The 18,259-nt window shown below is 34.4% G+C and overlaps 1 protein-coding gene and 1 non-coding gene across 2 annotated transcripts; one reads left to right on the top strand and one right to left on the bottom strand.

Moving 5' to 3' along the window:
* The first annotated feature begins 8,132 nt into the window (after window positions 1–8,132).
* Window positions 8,133–8,381, top strand: LOC110866381 (polcalcin Syr v 3). Its single transcript, XM_022115534.2, has one exon. It carries the CDS (start codon window positions 8,133–8,135, stop codon window positions 8,379–8,381), a length of 249 nt encoding a protein of 82 aa, XP_021971226.1.
* A 233-nt stretch (window positions 8,382–8,614) lies between these two features.
* On the bottom strand, window positions 8,615–8,688 carry TRNAN-GUU. Its single transcript has one exon. It is a non-coding gene; the product is annotated as a tRNA-Asn (tRNA).
* Window positions 8,689–18,259: the final 9,571 nt, after the last annotated feature.

Here is an 18,259-nt window from a genome sequence, read left to right as displayed (position 1 = left end):
GTTTGTTCATGTTCATTTGTTTATGTTATTCATTAAAGATTTTTATACATTTATTAACTTTATCTAAACTTTTTATATTCTTTAGTTCTTATTTATTTTATTACCCTAACAAATAAAATAGGAAACCCTATTCCCACTATGTTTATACATCATTCCTCCCCCTTTTCATTATTTACAATGACAAATACTATCGACATTCATTTCATAATTAGGGCTTCATGTTCTAGTGCGGCTCCCTCCGCTATCCACCTCTAGCCTCTGCCGATTTTTTGTACTTGTTTATGTTCCTGAGCTGTTCATAAACACATGGGAAGGGAGATCTACCCTTAGACCAGCCGATATTTTGGTCTTTGGATGGGTAGAAGGAAAACATGCAATTTGTGGATCTAACTGGGGTTTCTCCGCTTGTAGGCTTAGGGGGTAGTGCTTTCACGGTGGGTCAGGGTGCTTAGGGCAAAGTGACCAAACACGAGAAAGCATGCCTCGACAACCAGTACGTGTTTATCCCATTTTCTTTTGATAGTTTTGGTTTCCTAGCGCAGAAGTTGTGGACCTACTTAGTCGAGTTCAAAGGGTTATGTTATGACCCCGAGATCTATGTACGTAGTTTTTAGAAGATTTAGTTTTGTTATTCAAAAAGGGATAGCGGCGCAACTTGTTGCCCGTTAACCATCTATCTTGATATAAATTTAAATAAAATTCATTTTCTTATTGAACGAACACGAATATAAAATCTAATTCACTAAGTGTTCATTAATTATTCGTGAACACATGCTATCCCTAACAAACAAACAAACAAAGACAAGATGTTATACATATTCTTTTAGTTCATTTGTAGCCCTACCTGCAACCTGATAGATTTACTTCGGATGACGTCACTTGCAAAAGAGAGTGTGAAATGTAGTCATCATCACTCATTGTGATGACATGTGGAATTTTTTTCTTTTATTTTCTCTCTTTCAAGAAGGGGTCGAGTAACAGGAATTCAATAGTCTTTGAAAGTCGGTCCTTGGTCCGGTCAAAACTTAAAGAAAAATCTACTGAAAACCAAACTGACCAGTTTAGTCTTCGATCTTATTACATTGAAAGTCGGTCCTTGGTCCTTGGAACGGATGAGGCCTAAACAGTTTAGTCTTCGATCTGATTATTATTACATTATTCGGTCTCGAACATCCCTACTTAAGGACCGTGAAACAGTCAAGAGACCATATCGAAATGAAAAGCTAGGGACGACTTTCAAAGACGTACAGTTGGAAAATCAAAAAACTATCATGTAATTTCTTTAATGAAAATTTTATGTTGTTTGAGATAATCTATATCTATATATATTCTAAAGTTTAGTTATATGTTCTATTTTAAAATCAAAATTTATGGTTGTTTTAAATGAGGTCATTTACATTATCCCCCTCCTAAGATCATTTATTACATATATACCCAACCCATAAAATTAATTACATATTTCCCCCTTTTAAACCATACATATTACATATTTACACATTTTATTAAAATCACTCCTATTGAATTACTATTTTACCCTTAATGAACTTATTAAATGATTATTACATTTTTCCCCTTTCTAATACCATTACTTACATATTTTATGATTTAATGTGTAATATAATTGTTTACAAATAAGATATTAACCTAATGATATGAATTCATTTTTTTTATAAGCCCTGCCTATTTTTTTTATAAGCTTCTGCCTCTGTTATGTGAAAATTGAAAGTTTTGCTTATATATAATACGTCATAGCTCTTAAGCTTTATTTTTTTATATATTCTAAAGTTTAGTTATATGTTCTATTTTAAAACCAAAATTTATGATTGTTTTAAATGAGATCATTTACATTATCCCCCTCCTAAGATCATTTATTACATATATACCCAACCCATAAAATCAATTACATATTTCCCCCTTTTAAACCATACATATTACATATTTACCCATTTTATTAAAATCACTCCTATTGAATTACTATTTTACCCTTAATGAACTTATTAAATGATTATTACATTTTTCCCCTTTCTAATACCATTACTTACATATTTTATGATTTAATGTGTAATATAATTGTTTACAAATAAGGTATTAACCTAATGATATGAATTCATTTTTTTTATAAGCCCTGCCTATTTTTTTATAAGCTTCTGCCTCTGTTATGTGAAAATTGAAAGTTTTGCTTATATATAATACGTCATAGCTCTTAAGCATTATTTTTTTTAAAGAAAACAGTCATGCGACCATGGTTTAAAAATTTACTTTTGCTGTAAAACAGTTTTTTCAATATTATTTTGAATGTTTAAAACATGACAATTAGATTTCTGAAATAGCATTACACAAAAAAATGGAAATTTAGCTCCTGCTTCAAAACAATTAAAATGTTGATGATCGAACTAAGATTTAGGCTAAAGAAAAATTGATTACGACTTGAAAAAAACAAACGTATATTGTATAACAATATGTTTTTTTTATATAAGATATTTTAGATAATCAATATTTTAACGTAAATTGTTAGTGTAGTTAACTAAAATTTAAATGTATAATGGGTCAGTTGTAAAAAATATGTAAACTTAAACTTAACCAGTAACTAGATATGTAAAAAGGTCACTTGTTTTATAAAATGGGTATGACCGTTTTTTTTTCAAAGAAATATTTTAAAGATTTTATCACTACATATAGAGTATTGACTAGATTGATTTTGAAGTTAAGAGATAAGAAATTAAGAAAAAGGGTAAAAGGTAATTTCATAAAGAAAGGGGGAAATATGTAATTGATTTTAAAGATTGGACAAATATGTAATAAGGGCTTTTAATAAGGGGATATATGTAGAAATTCCTTTTAAATGCACCAGCCTGTAAGAATCCTATTAATTTCATTTAATTTACTTAATAATCACAAGTTACATTACTTTAATCATTTGGGTCAAAAACAATTCCAGTTTAATAATCACAAGTTACATTACTTTAATCATTTGTGTCAAAAATAATTCCACAAAAATAATTCCACAAACCCTATATCATCTGTAATAACAATAAGAAGAAAGCTCCGGCCGCACACAAATCTCCGGTATTCGACTGCGATTGCTTCGATTATTACATGAACTACTGGTTCCGGTGGGACACGTCTGTTAACCGAGAGCTAATTCATCAAGTAATTGAAGCTATTGAAGAAAACTTTACCAGTAGTGAACAGGTTAACTGTCGCGGCCGTAAACCTAACCAGAAGAAAGAGAAGGCGAGTCATCGGAGGTTCACCGGAAAAGCTTTAAATCCTCCGCCAAAGGTTTCGGTTTCGCCTCCGTACAACATCTCATTAGTTGAAGAATGTGCAAAGGAAGAACATGAGGTAGTGGAGGAGTCACCGGAGACGGATGCAACGGCGAGAAGAGGACTTCCGGAAGTGAAAGGGTTGTTTAACTGGCGTTTGTGGGGACTTTGGAGTCTGTGATACTCATCCTTCGCCTCTCAATATATGCTCTCCAATCCATAATTAACTTCTCCCTAATTGAAGATCTTCATCGATTAGGCACACAACTCTCAGACATATATCTTCGATTGATCTCCTGCACAGGCTCGCCATCAGGCTCTCCATCAGTCGGCAACTCAATTGGAATCGTAATTAACTTCTCCCCAATTGAAGATCTTCATAGATTTGGCACACAATTCTCAGACATATATCTTCGATTGATCTCCTGCACAGGCTCTCCATCAGGCTCTCCATCAGTCGGCAACTTCAGTTGGAATCAAAATGGGTCATTTACTTGCTCCTTTAATTACACATCATCCTCCGACTCTCCAGCAACCTTTAAGTGCAATATATATATTTCTAAGATGAAGATAATGTATGGTAATGAAGATTTGGAGCAGCAAGAGGTAAAAACAGCCCGAATTTTTCCTTTTATAAATTCGATTCGTGAGTGTTAGTGTGTGTGTTTATATTGATTAGGGTTTCATCAAATGCAATGTGAGGGTTTCCAATCGGTGTTTATACAAATAATATTGAACCCAATTTTTATGTATGTGTATGCAGTGTGTAGTATGGGGTCTTGCTTACCTCATTCAAGGAATAACAATGAAAGACAGGGGTCATTGATTTCGAAAAACTCCGCCTCTTTTTTCGCCTTCTTCCTGATTTTAAGTTACAGTGAGTCAATTTCCTTTTTCTGGTTCTAATCGATTAAGAACTATACGTGATTAACCAACGAATTGTGGTTGATTTTATGTTTCTATTGCAGTATTTGGATTGAATTGACTGTTGCAATTTAATGATCGTCAGTTATAGTTCGTTTTTTGAATATAGAGAAACACTGCCTTATTTAAGGTGCTTGATTTGGGTGAATAGTAGCAATATAAACTGCTATTGTAATTTGGTGTGATATTCAATTCAGTATCAGCAACCTAATCAAATTGTACCCTAAACATAGAGTAAATGTGTTCACCAGCAAGGTAATAATATGTACTAATTTTCAATTATCATTAACTTCTAATAAGGAAATGTAGCTATTAGGTTATGTCAAGGTAAGCATAGTTTATAAAGAATATGTTGCAGAATAAAGTTAATACAACATTTTAGTAATAAATAATTAGCTGATAGTCAATAATAATTTTAGTATGCTAATGTTGTTAGAATTAATTATAAGGACTATCAATTGTTATTTAACAATTTTAGTAGAACTGGTGCAACATTTTATGTTAATAGAGTTGTTAGTGACTCGGTTATTTATTACTAACTGCTTAATAGCCCATTAGCATACTAACTCTTGATTCAAAGTAATCTCCGAACAATTGATAGTCACTAACCGAGTCACTACCGTTGTTAAGGTACCTGCATTTTTGTTGTTCGTTAACTATTTGATTGTTTTGCTACCACATACTAATCACCCCTGCCAGGTGTGAAGGTGAATACTTTATTAACGTGACCGTTTTTATTGTCGGGTTGATTTTGAATCAATTTTGTTTACTTTTATCAGTTTTTGGTTTCGTTTTGGTTTTAGGTTGTTTTATTTTTTTGCATCGTTTTGGTTTTGATTTTTACCAGCAATTGTTTTGTTTCGATCTAAGTTTTTTGAGTTCGTTTCGGTAAGATCTTTTACGTTTTTTGTTCCGTTTTCAGTTTTTTTTAGTTTTGTGTAAATTTAGTTTCCTTTCCAGTTAGATTTGCTTTATTTGTTTTTGGTTCAGGTTTGGTTTTCATTTCAGCAACATTATTTGTCTCAGCTTATTTGTTTCGGTAAAATTATTCAGTTTGTATAGGTTCATTTCGGTCTGGTTTTGTTTTTTGGTTCGTTTAGGTTTGGTTTCAGTTTCCTTGGTTTTCGCTTTTAGTTGGGTTCCATTTTTTATTTAGTCCCCGGTTCGCTTTCTATTGGCTCAAAACTATTTATGCGGATCAAGTTAAAAACATATATTCACATACACACACACGCGTGGTTAAGGTACGTTGCATAATCTATACATCTTGCTTTAAACAGAAGTAGGTGCAACCCGTAAACGAATTGGAGGTTTAATGTTATGTTCGTTTATTTTCGTTCATTTATGTTCGATGGTTGACTTTCGTTTATGTCTGTCCTCTCTCTTATTTGCGTTCGTTTGTAACCATTCTTTATTTTCATTTGAATGTTCGTTTAAATTTATACATTACTAATATTCATTTGAAATAGTTTTCATATTATCAAACCATTTGTTTACTTTTAAAAAGTTGGATGTAATGATGCTGGTAGAATATTGACTTCCACCATGCTGGTAAAATTAACACAGTTTTACAACCCACCAACCCGATTACTACTCGCCTGCCTATTTAAATAAATGGGTTAAATAAGTAATGAACCGCATTCAGGTTACATGAATTTAAGCGTGACGGAGTTAGACTTGCATGGAGTTTTCCTACATATTTTGATAGGTCTGTTTGAATTTGCATATAAAAAATAATTATCTGAATATGATTTATTTTAACTTCAATTTTCAGTAAACAATTTCTAAGTTTAGCTATATCTTATATTTAAAATCAAAATTTATGGTTGCTTTAAATGCATTACAATTAACTTTAATGAAATAGTACCAGCCTTTATGACCATGTTTAATCAATGAGCCTCTTCATTTTCTCCATATATTAATGTTTAAGTTAGGGTTTATAGACTTTTCATAACAATTCACCTTAAAGGATTGATTGGTTATTAGATAACTAATACTTAATATTACAATTAACTTTAATGAAATAGTACGAGCCTTTATGACCATGTTTAATCAATGCGGCTCTTCCTTTTCTCCATATATTAATTGAAATAGCTCTAGCACGGGATTTCTGAACTCTGAGATACACTACCAGTCTAGCAAATGGTAGTCTTGAGGTAAGTTTATTGTACCATTGACGGTTCACCATTATCTTTAGAAATTTACTTCTGATGTATATGTTGCTTCTTTAAATAACTGAGAAATAGAGGTGAAACGAGTTGGTTAACGGGTATTAAAACAACATCACATGACTATAAGCACAATGACAATTGTCACAAATAGAGGACTACATTGTACCTATGCGTCAACTAAAAATAAAATTTAATTAAATGGACTAAACAACTACATTAAGTTTGAGACCAGGGTAAAAATCTAAAATACCATTTTTGTTTATTTTTTACTTTTATAACCAGATGTGTTGCAGGCATCTGAAAATGTTACCCTGGAGTCGGTACACAAGATTGGCAAGCTGGAGTGACATACATGTCCAGATAACACTTTTTAAGTCATGCATACCCTATTTATTAAGTATTGGGTTAATTGTAATAAATTTTAGTAAATAAATATATAGATTATATAACTAAACACTTGAAGAACTGTTAGGATTTGTTAATTTTGTTGGTTTATAAACTGCTTTCTGATCTATAAAAGGGAACAAAACCTGCAATTTGACTTTTAGATGTTAAAACTAAATTTATATGTATATGTGTATGTAGTATAATATGTATATATATATATATATATATATATAGGGGAATGCTAAAATGAGAACCACCTCGAGTTGTAAGAACCGTGAGAACTACACCATAGGGGGCGCGGTGGACCAAATTTTTTTTCATGGACGTAGATGCATGTATATAAACACCATTTGTAAAAAAAATTCAAAAAAAAAATGTCGTGTGTGTAGTTTTGAGCGCCACAAGTTTGTGTTTACGGGACCCGTAAATCTGGTCGGAAAATTTACGGGTCCTGTAAACACAAACTTGTGTTGCTCAAAACTACACCCACGACATTTTTTTTTTGAATTTTTTTTACAAATGTTGTTTTTATACATGCATCTACGTTTCTGAAAAAAAAATTTGGTCCACCAAGGCCCGGATCAAAAAGTTCTCGCGGTTCTTACAACTCGAGGTGGTTCTTATTTTAGCGCAATTCATATATATATATATATATATATATATATAACATCTATTTTACACCATTTAAAACACAATGAAAAAGAAAAAATAAAAAAATTTGAAAACTGTGACGTCTTTTGAAGAGGACTGAGAAACCACACGTCCATAGATTTGAAGTTTTGTGAGACCACATGTGGTGGGGCGCAAACCTCTCTCAAAGCGTCTTAAAAACTTGGGGGAACACTGTACCCTCGGGTGTTTTGGGCCTTTTTTGACTGGTGGTGCTACCACAAAGCGCCGAATGAGGAGTGGACTTTGGTCAAAATAACCATGGTCAAACGGCTAACTTAAAAAAACCCGGTTTTTGTTTTAAAAATCTATACTATATTCGCACTTTCGTACCGTGTCACGCACTATCTATATCAGTCGTCGTTCCAGGAAAAAACAATAACTATTATGCATGTCGTGCATCGCACGGGTATTCCCCCTATTTAAATAAAAAAAATAATAATTTGTACTAAGAAACAAGCAATAAAGTTGTAAGGACCATCTTAAACCCCTCCTTCTCGGACAATCTAGTGATGCATTCATTGTTCACACTCCAAACTCCAAGGCTAACCACAATCTTAATCCAAGACTACCATTTTATAAGCCAACACAATCCTTAATTTTCTTTAATAAAAACAAAACTGAACCGAACTAAACCAAACCAAACCAAATCAAATCTTCACGAACACAAATCACGTAAAAACCAAAGAGTCGATACAGCCATTTTAAAGTTGAAATGGCAGACGAGGATCAAGAACACCTTGAGAGAATCTTTAAGCGGTTTGACACCAACGGGGACGGGAAGATCTCGTCAACAGAGCTTGGAGAAGCTTTGAAGATGCTCGGCTCTGTGTCACATGAAGAAGTCCAACGTATGATGGCTGAAATCGATACTAATGGAGACGGGTCTATTTCTTATCAAGAGTACATGGACTTTTGTAATGCGAACCGGGGGTTAATGAGTGATGTTGCCAAGATCTTGTGAGTCATTTTAGATTAACTCTCGACCATCTTCTTTGCTGTCTAACGACAAAATTGTTTTCTAGAAAAGTTTCATGTATTCTCGTGTAATTTATTACGTGTGATTTCTAGTGTACAAGACTTAGTGTACAAGATCTAAGGAAAAAAAGGAAACCGTGACCTCTACTGTGATCAGAGACTTGTTTATGAAGGAAAAGAACCGTGTTATACATCATATGCAAAAAAATGTTAAAAAAGCGCTAGAAGGAGGGCTTGAACCTCCGACCTTGTGGTTAACAGCCACACGCTCTAACCAACTGAGCTATTCCAGCTAGACTGAAAAGTTATTGTTTATATACTATATATATATATGAAATTCTGTTTTAAGTTTATTAAACTGAAAATATTTTTGTTATACAATGAGTATTTGGAAAGTATAATATACACGGTATGAAATGCATTACATTAATCAACTTAATTAATACCCATGGCTTTATAGCATAGTGGTATATTGGGGTGACATAAGACTTTGGACCAATAGGTTCTGGGTTTGATTCTCACAAGGGGGTTTTTCCCATATTTATTGGGTTTCCTCCTGAATTGGTGTATAGGCACTATGCCTAGTAGAGATGGATATGATCGGGTGGTTCCGCTGGTGGCACGATGATACTCCAGTGATCCGTCAGTGATCCAAATTTGCCGTTCAAAAAAAAAATCAACTTAATTAATCTAAATAACTTGTAACAATTATCAAATTTAAATATATAGTTAACATGATTAGAATCTGATAACGGTGACATAATTGTTATAATTATGAAAGTGTAAGTATGTTATTCCTTAAATATTTTCCGACATGAGTTAGACGAGTCAAGGCAAGGGAATTTTGCTTGATCTTCTCTAGATTGGATTGATCCACCAACATTCTATAAGAGTATGTTAATCCTTAAATATTTCCTAGCCCTATGTATAAAGGGTCAGGATTTAGGGAAGACGATGAAAAGTGTAAGAACAATGAGAACAATTTTGGTGTTGACATGTGGCACTGATGCTAAATTACACTAAGGATAATATTGTCAAAAAAACCCACTCACATGAACATGAACTGGGTGTTCAAATAAAACGCCATAAAAACACCAAATTCAGAAAAACGCCATTAAAATACCAGTTAAAAACGCCATAAAACACCCAGTTTAGAAAAACACCATTAAAAACTCGGTTGAAAACGCCATAAAACACTCAGTTCAGAAAACGCCATGAAAATACCTAGTTAAAACGCTATAAAACACCTAGTTCAGAAAAAAGCCGTAAAAATACCTAGTCTAAAACGCCATAAAACACACAGTTCAGAAAAACACCATAAAAACTCAGTTCATTTTTTTCGAAAAGTATATCAATAGTATACTCGTTGGAAAGATAAAAAAACGCTGAGTTTTATGGTGTAATTTTTTTTAGAAAAATAGTCACATATAAAAAAGTTATTGGCGTTTAAATATGATGGGGGGAAAATGGCATGTGATTAGCATGTGCACCCTTGTTTGGATCTTCCAATTTTACCCCTCCTGGTAGTTATAAGGTTCTCATTATTTACAAAAATGTCACCGCATCATCTTAGCAAAAAATCACAAAGATCTTATGGCTGAAAATCGTTCTTACTGTTCTCACAATTCAAATAGTTTTCTCTTGATACCATTCCTATATATATATATATATATATATATATATATACACACACACACACACTAGTAGGGTGCCCGCGCAATACGACGGGGGCGACACTTTGCATTGCGGCACTCATTTCTGGTAGTTTTCTTATTCTTTTAATATTTATGATAACATTATTGTGGTGGATACATGTCATAAAATATTGTTTTTTTTTATAAAAATTAATAAACAAAAGACAAAAAATAAGGATAAGTTATTATAATTGTAAAATATGTTTAGCTTATTGGTTAAATTATAAAATATAATTTTATTCTTAAAAGTTCATAACTCTTTTTAAATATCCACACAGTACTCATCCAATAAACTTTATGTTTCAAATTTTCATTTTATAAAAATAAAAAAATAGTATTTAACTCGTAAGTACGTTTTAGACCTTTAACTTAAATTGTTAAATTTCATTTTTACAGATATAAAAAATTATATTTTTATAAAACTTCAAGAACTATTTTTATAAAAAAATAGGATGTTAAGAGTTTATATCTTTATTTACTTTATATCATACTAAGTTCAGATTTTTAGTTCCTAACTAATCTTATCTATATGAGTCTACTTTTAACTTATAATCCTAAAAATATGCAACAAAATCTATATCTAGTTAAATTGGTAAAGAATTCTTTTGAAATTGACTAATATTATCTATAACAATATATTTGAACTTATCATTCCTAAAAATTTGCAACACAATTTAGTGTTTATCTAGTAAAGATTGTAAATTTCTGGAGTATTTTATTTATATTACTTGTTACAAAAATGTTTATAAAAGAATTTTTTTTATAAGAACAAAATGCTTTGTTTCTGAATAAAGTAAAAAACTGTTTTACACATGTAAAGTTTCGTTTTTTTTGATAAAAAAAATAATAATAAAATGACAAAAAAAAGAGAAGTTGTTATAGTTGTAAAGTAAGTTTATTTTGTTGGTTAAATGATAAAGTTTATAATTTTATTCTTTAAAGTTCATAACTTTTTTTAAATATCCACATGATATTCATCCAATAAAATTTAAGTTTAAATTTTTTTATAAAAATAAAAAATAATAATTGACTTGTAAGTACGTTTTACACCTTTAACTTTAATTGTTAAATTTTGTTTTTATATATATAAAAAAATTATATTTTATAAATTTTAAAAACAGATTTTATAAAAAATAGGATGTTAAGAGTTTATATCTTTATTAAATTTATATCATAGTAAGTTTAGTTTTTTTAATTTAGCTTTAAACTTTATTACTTTATTATTTTTTAATTAAGAAATACATATTATTAGATAAATATCTAAGAATAACTATAATATTTTATAATTTCAACTTGACTAATATCTAACTATAATATCTATTTATTGCAACTTTAGGATATTAACTTATATAAGTTTAGTCAACTTGTAAATTTAGGATACTAACTTTATTTTGAACTTTATTAATATGGTTAATAACTACATTATATTAACACCAAAAATAAAGTTCAAATATAAAATAAACTTTATTCATGCGTCTAGATCACACATAAAAACTGAAAATGGAAAAAAAAAACATAAAAACACTTGATTGATGTCATATTAGACTATATGAATTCTGTTCCGCTTCTGAATTGACACTCGAGTTATTTTTAATCGGATTTTTTGGTTTGTGCTTGAATCGACAGTATCTTCTAATTCCTCTTCTTTGTCATTGTCCTCAGAATTGTCTAAATTAATAACCTCACTCCATTTCTATTTAGAGAGTCTCTTGGATCTCTTCCTTTGAGTCTCAAACTTGTGATCCTTAAAAAGGACAAAAATAGAATACAAAAGTTAAAAAAAAATTAAATAAACCTTAAAATTACCTTTTCACTAAATTTATGTTGAAGATCAGACTTTTATGGACTAAACATTGTACCATAAGAAATAATTTCAACACTTTTATCACCATCATCTTGCAATAAAACACACATATAATAACATAATGAACATGTTAATATGAAAGATATACGCAAAAATAATACTTAAAAACCAGCAAAATCAATACCTTAGAAGCTTGTTTGACAACTGGGTTGTTTAAATTTGCATGTTCATCATGCAACTGAATCTGAAAAATCAAATAATTTAATATTCACATAAAAGTAAATAAAAGAAAATAGTTATTCACAGCTGCGATATAACAGAACTAACCTTAGAATTTTCAATCTCACATGCTTGTTTTTTCGCAACAATTGAATTTAGAAACGAATCCATTTTTTTAACTTTTCTTAGCAATAGATATAGGGGTGTCATGCTATGTTATATAGTAGTAACCACAGAAGTGCATTAGGGTATAATTTTAGATTTGCCACCCCTTTATTTAGGAAGTTTGTTGTGGTTAGTTTTAAGTTTTTATAAGATATATGTAAGTATAGATATTAGACAATTTTTAATAAAATAAAATATGACACATAATATCTTCATTTTATGTTACGATACTTTTAAATTCTTTTTTGTTTTTGTTTGCATAGATGGAGCCCATCTGTGACAACCGATACTTTTCAACATATTCCGTACAATGTTAAACAGTAATTAGTGCTTTAATGAATGTGTTGAATTAAATTAATGACATGAATGCTTTTTGATTATTTCCATATACATACAAGTGCGTCACGTATTGTATGACTTCATATCATTAATGCATGCAACACCATATGGTTCAATTAGTGCACCAAACAAAGCTAGCACAGTTATCAGATAAACCAGAAATACTGACGGGAGTTCAGTACTTATACAAACATGGTAATGAGACACAGAATGAGCCAGAAACCAAGAGTTACACTAGTATAGTGTGTAGGAAAGTAAGGATCATAAAACTGCCTTCCTAGTGATAGTTTAAGTGCTGGAAAGTGCTTAAAACTCACAAAAACTGCAAAATTCTGCATATTTCAGCAAAATTCAGCTTTTAAATATCAAATTATAGTGCAAAATTTTGGTTTAATGGTCTAGAATACCTTCCTAAGTGTCGGGAATCAAAACTGTCATAACAGGGAACATAAAGCACACTAAACTGCACAATTTAGCACCTTAACAAACCGGTAACCAACCGAACAACCGGACACTACCCGCAACACCAAAATTTCACTAGAAGCATTGTTTTAGTGATACGAAGCTAGTTATTGTCACCAAACATCATAATACATCCTAAAACACTAAAACACATATAACCCTAACTAATACCTTTACATTTCAACCAAAATCATTAACTTACAATTGAAACCCAACTAGTGCACCCCCCCTTACTGTCACACCCCAACCGATGGCGGAATCATCGAGGCATGGCACTGAGCGAAACAGATTTGTCTAGAAGTTTCCATAACAATTATCATCACTATTCGGTTTAAATAACACGTCCCATACCGTGTCCCAAATAACAAACAAATTATTACAGATAACAACCAGTCAAATATTCTGTTCCGACAACTCAGATTTAAATAAGACAAATAAATATTGTTCAAATGCTCCTAAAGACCCAGACTGACAAGATATACAAACAACTATGCTCTAGTTGCTTTTTCCTGACAGACAACTATTTGTTGGGGGCCTCTAGAGCTTTATTCTAGCCTCGCTTTCCTAGCAAGCAAACATCTTAAACACCTGTCACATACGTTAAAATAAAGTCAATACATATAATGTAAAGGTAAGCATACAAGTTTGATAATAGCATATAGAGTTCGAAATAGTTTACGCATAACCAGCACGTACACAGAGGAAAACGAAGCATGTTAATTATCGACATGGACCTATCGATACCAATGACTGCGGGTTGACCATCCGAGACGGTTCGCAATACATGATTACCACCGTAATCCATGCAAGTAATTGTCCTTAACAACCCCCGTGTGAACGGGTGCTGAGTCCAAACTATAGTACTACGTCGTTAAGGCAGGGAGACAGCATTCCACATGTAAACACAATCAACAAGCATTCATTTAGTCACGTAATACATGCATAACGGTTAGCGTTCAAATAGTTTGAGTAGTGTGATCGATTGTCTTTTGATATAAGTAACGTATGTAACACCCAAAAGTGCTGAAAGCAAAAAGGGATCGAGTTTACTCACAGCGATTGATTGATGGATTGAAGGGATCGCTTGAGAGTAGGGTTAGCCTGAACAGTTCGATAGCATAACGATGAATACACGTAAAATGGAAACAAGTGAGAGTGGGTCGAACAGCCTAGTCAATCGAACATCAGGTTCGATCGAACAGGTTGTTCGTTCAGTTGGAAGATCTGTTCGGACAGTCTGTTCGATCGGCCGGTAGGCTCGATTGGCTGAACTGTTCGAGTGGATTATTTCTTCCTTTGAATAGGATGTGTTTGTGTATGATGGTTTGAACTTTTGAAGTTTTCATTGTAGTATTTGAGAACACTGAAATGTTCTTACCTTTCAGGTCGATCGATCGAACGGTCTGTTCGATCGGCCGGCTTAATCGATCGGTTAGGAACTTCAGTAGTAGTCCTTAGCAGGATGTCACTCGATCGAACAGCATATTCGATCGAACAGCATGCTCGATCGGGTGGCATTCCAATACGTCGAACGAATTGAAAATCGATTAAGTGTTGAAGCATAGTATCTCATGATCCGATGAGTAATGTTATCAAATAGCTCGTTCGATCGAACATCACCTCGTTCAATACAATACTTCATAGAATTGTCAAAATGTGGGGCCCTATGCTAGCCGATCGGCTTGCCTGGTCGATCGGCTGACATGTCCGATCGGTTGGGCTGTTCGTTCGAACAGCCTAACCGTTCGGTCAGCATCCTGACCTGGTCGGCCTGTTCGTCTAACACTTGGCTGTTCTGTTGATTTGACGTTATATTGAGGTAGTTTGACAACGAGTTGTTCATGGTGGATTAAGGCCAAAACATGATGTTCTTGAAGAACACCATGATGACATCATCCTAGAATGCTTAGATCTTGATGATTTCACTGTTAGAAATCAAGATTTGAAAGATAGAAAGGTGTAGGAGCATGTTTTGATCAAGAATGTACAAGATTTAGGATGAAAACTTACCGGAATCGGAAGAAATCTGAGAAAAGGTGAGGAGCACGAGCTGGTTGGTCAGAGAGTTTCCAAAAGTGGAAAGGATGACAATGACAGCCCTATTTATAGGCTCCAAAAGAGGAAAGGGCTGGCCGATCGGCCAGGCATCCAGATCGGACAGCCTACTCGATCGGACAGTCTGTCCGATCGGCTGGGCTGTTCGATCGGCTGACAGCCTGATCGATCAACAGCCTGGTTCGAGTGTTCGGCGCGACGATTTTCGATATTTAGATTTCGATTGAAAACGATACGAGTACGATAGAGTTTCCTATTCAAATTACTTTTAATCCCAACCACTATATCTAACATACAATCATCTACATTCCATATTCGATTTCGATTTTGATTGTAATTGATTCGAGTTTCGAGTTTTGATTCGAGTTTCGATTGATTCGATTGAATACCACACACAACATAAAGTAAGCACGCACAGGTAACACATAAGGCACACACACAAGTAATATAACACCCAAATTCGCCTAGTTCGAGTTTCGAGTTCGACTGATGATTCGATTAGCTTGATTATTGATTGATTAACTTTATCGCATTGTTACTTCCTACTATTCACAATCGTAAGTTGGTTCGCGTCGATTAAACATTCGATTACCTTGATTCTTTCTTGATTACAACACTTACTCCACATAATACAAATAAAACATAAAAAAAAGACTAATTATAGTCAAAGAAAGTCAAAGTTGACTTGGACTTTGACTTTGACTTTGACATTCGAAAACACGGGGTGTTACAGCCTCCCCTTGTTTAGTGAATTTCGTCCCGAGATTAGGCTCGAAGCTGCACAGCACCGTGAATTACCAATTTGACGCTCCAGATCTTCATTTGAACAACTGCGGGTACTTGGCCTTCATGTCGCTTTCGAGTTCCCAAGTGAACTCCGCACCTCGTTTGCCTTCCCATCGGACTTTCACGATAGGGATGCGTGGGCGCCTGAGTTGCTTGGTTTGGCGATCCATGATTTCGACAGGCTTTTCCACGAAGTGTAGCGTTTCGTTGACCTGGAGATCGTCGAGAGGTACAATCAGATCATGATCAGCTAGGCATTTTCGGAGGTTTGACACATGGAAAGTCGGGTGGACATTACTAAGTTCCTCCGGTAGTTCGAGTTTGTAGGCGACTTTTCCGATCCTTTCCAGAATCTTAAAAGGTCCAACATATCGAGGCGCTAGTTTCCCTTTCTTTCCGAATCTGACCACACCCTTCCAAGGTGATACCTTTAGGAGTACGTAGTCGCCAACGTCAAATTCAAGGGGCTTGCGTCTTCTATCGGCGTAACTTTTCTGTCTATCCCTGGCCTTTGCCAAGTTGTCTTGAATATGGAGGATTTTGTCAGTCGTTTCTTGTAGTAACTCAGGACCGATTAATTGCGAGTAACCGATCTCGTGCCATACAATAGGCGAACGACATATTCTTCCATATAGGGCCTCGAATGGTGCCATTTGTATGCTGGCATGATAGCTATTGTTGTACGAGAACTCGACTAACGGTAGGTGTTTGTTCCAACTACCACCAAAGTCTATGACACACGCACGAAGCATGTCTTCAAGAGTACGGATCGTTCTTTCAGTCTGTCCGTCAGTTTGAGGATGGAATGCGGTACTCAAATTAAGCGTCGTACCAAGGACCGCTTGAAACGTTTCCCACAATTGCGAAGTAAACCGAGCATCACGGTCTGAAATGATGTCACGAGGCGTACCATGATTACAAATGATCTCGTCGGTGTAGATTCGGGCTAGTCTTTCTACCTTGTAGTCTTCTCGTATTGGTAAAAAGTGGGCTGATTTGGTCAAACGATCAACTATGACCCAAATGCTGTCGTGACCTGATGGCGTGGGCGGAAGTTTGGTTATGAAATCCATAGCTATACTCTCCCACTTCCATATGGGGATTGGAGGTTGTTCGAGTAAGCCAGAAGGTCGTTGATGTTCAGCCTTGACTCTCGCACAAGTCAGGCAACTTCCAACATAAAGAGCAATATCCCGTTTCATACCCGGCCACCAATACTTGTAACGAAGATCCTGGTACATTTTATCGGCACCTGGATGAATAGAATACCGGGATTTGTGGGCTTCGTTCATTATAATCTTTCGCAAATCGGTCCACTTAGGGATCTAAATTCGGTCCAGATAATAGAAAATCCCATCTGCCTTGCTTACCAGTTGAGCTCCATCGTGGTAGATTCTCTCCTTCTTCAAGGTGCGTTCATTAAAACAAGCATGCTGGGCTTCACGGATGAGAGCTTCGAGATTGTGCTGGGCTTGGGTATTACGAATACTGAGCAAATAACTCCGTCTGCTGAGTGCGTCGGCTACAACATTTGCCTTGCCTGGGTGATAACAAATCTCACAGTCGTAATCGTTAAGAAGTTCTACCAATCGGCGTTGACGCATGTTAAGTTCTTTCTGATTAAAGATGTGTTGTAAACTCCTGTGATCGGTGAAGATCGTACACTTGGTACCATACAGGTAGTGTTGCCAAATCTTCAATTCAAAAACAACTGCGCCTAGCTCGATATCGTGGGTTGTATAGTTCTTCTCGTGGATTTTGAGCTGACGAGATGCGTAAGCTATAACCTTGTCTCGTTGCATGAGAACACAACTAAGACCAAGGTTGGAAGCATCACAGTAGACAATGAAATCGTTGTTTCCGTCCGGCAATGTGAGAACGGGAGCATTGCAGAGCTTGCGCTTAAGGGTTTGAAAAGCAGATTCTTGTTCAGTTCCCCAAACAAAAGACCTGTCTTTATGGGTAAGAGTGGTAAGCGGCACAGCGATCTTAGAGAATCCTTCGATAAATCGTCGATAATAGCCTGCTAATCCAAGAAATGATCGGACTTCAGACGGGTTCTTAGGCGTAATCCAGCTTTTGACTGCTTCAATCTTCGCGGGATCGACATGAATACCCTGACTATTCACGATGTGACCCAGAAACTGAACCTTCTCCAACCAGAATTCGCACTTGGAGAACTTTGCGTAGAGTTGGTTCCCCTGGAGTAACTCGAGAACCAAACGTAGATGTTGCGTGTGTTCGGCTTTCGACTTGGAGTAAATCAAGACATCGTCAATGAACACGATGACAAAACGGTCAAGGTAAGGTTTACACACGCGATTCATCAGATCTATAAAA

This window comes from Helianthus annuus, chromosome 7, assembly GCF_002127325.2.
Source record: "Helianthus annuus cultivar XRQ/B chromosome 7, HanXRQr2.0-SUNRISE, whole genome shotgun sequence".
Classification (NCBI taxonomy): domain Eukaryota; kingdom Viridiplantae; phylum Streptophyta; class Magnoliopsida; order Asterales; family Asteraceae; genus Helianthus; species Helianthus annuus.
The sequence above is the reverse complement of the archived record's forward strand: the minus strand, read 5'-3'. Positions and strand labels throughout refer to the sequence as shown.

Bases quoted from the DNA above. Each gene is read 5' to 3' on its own strand.
- LOC110866381 (XM_022115534.2), top strand. From the start codon at position 8,133: ATGGCAGACGAGGATCAAGAACACCTTGAGAGAATCTTTAAGCGGTTT.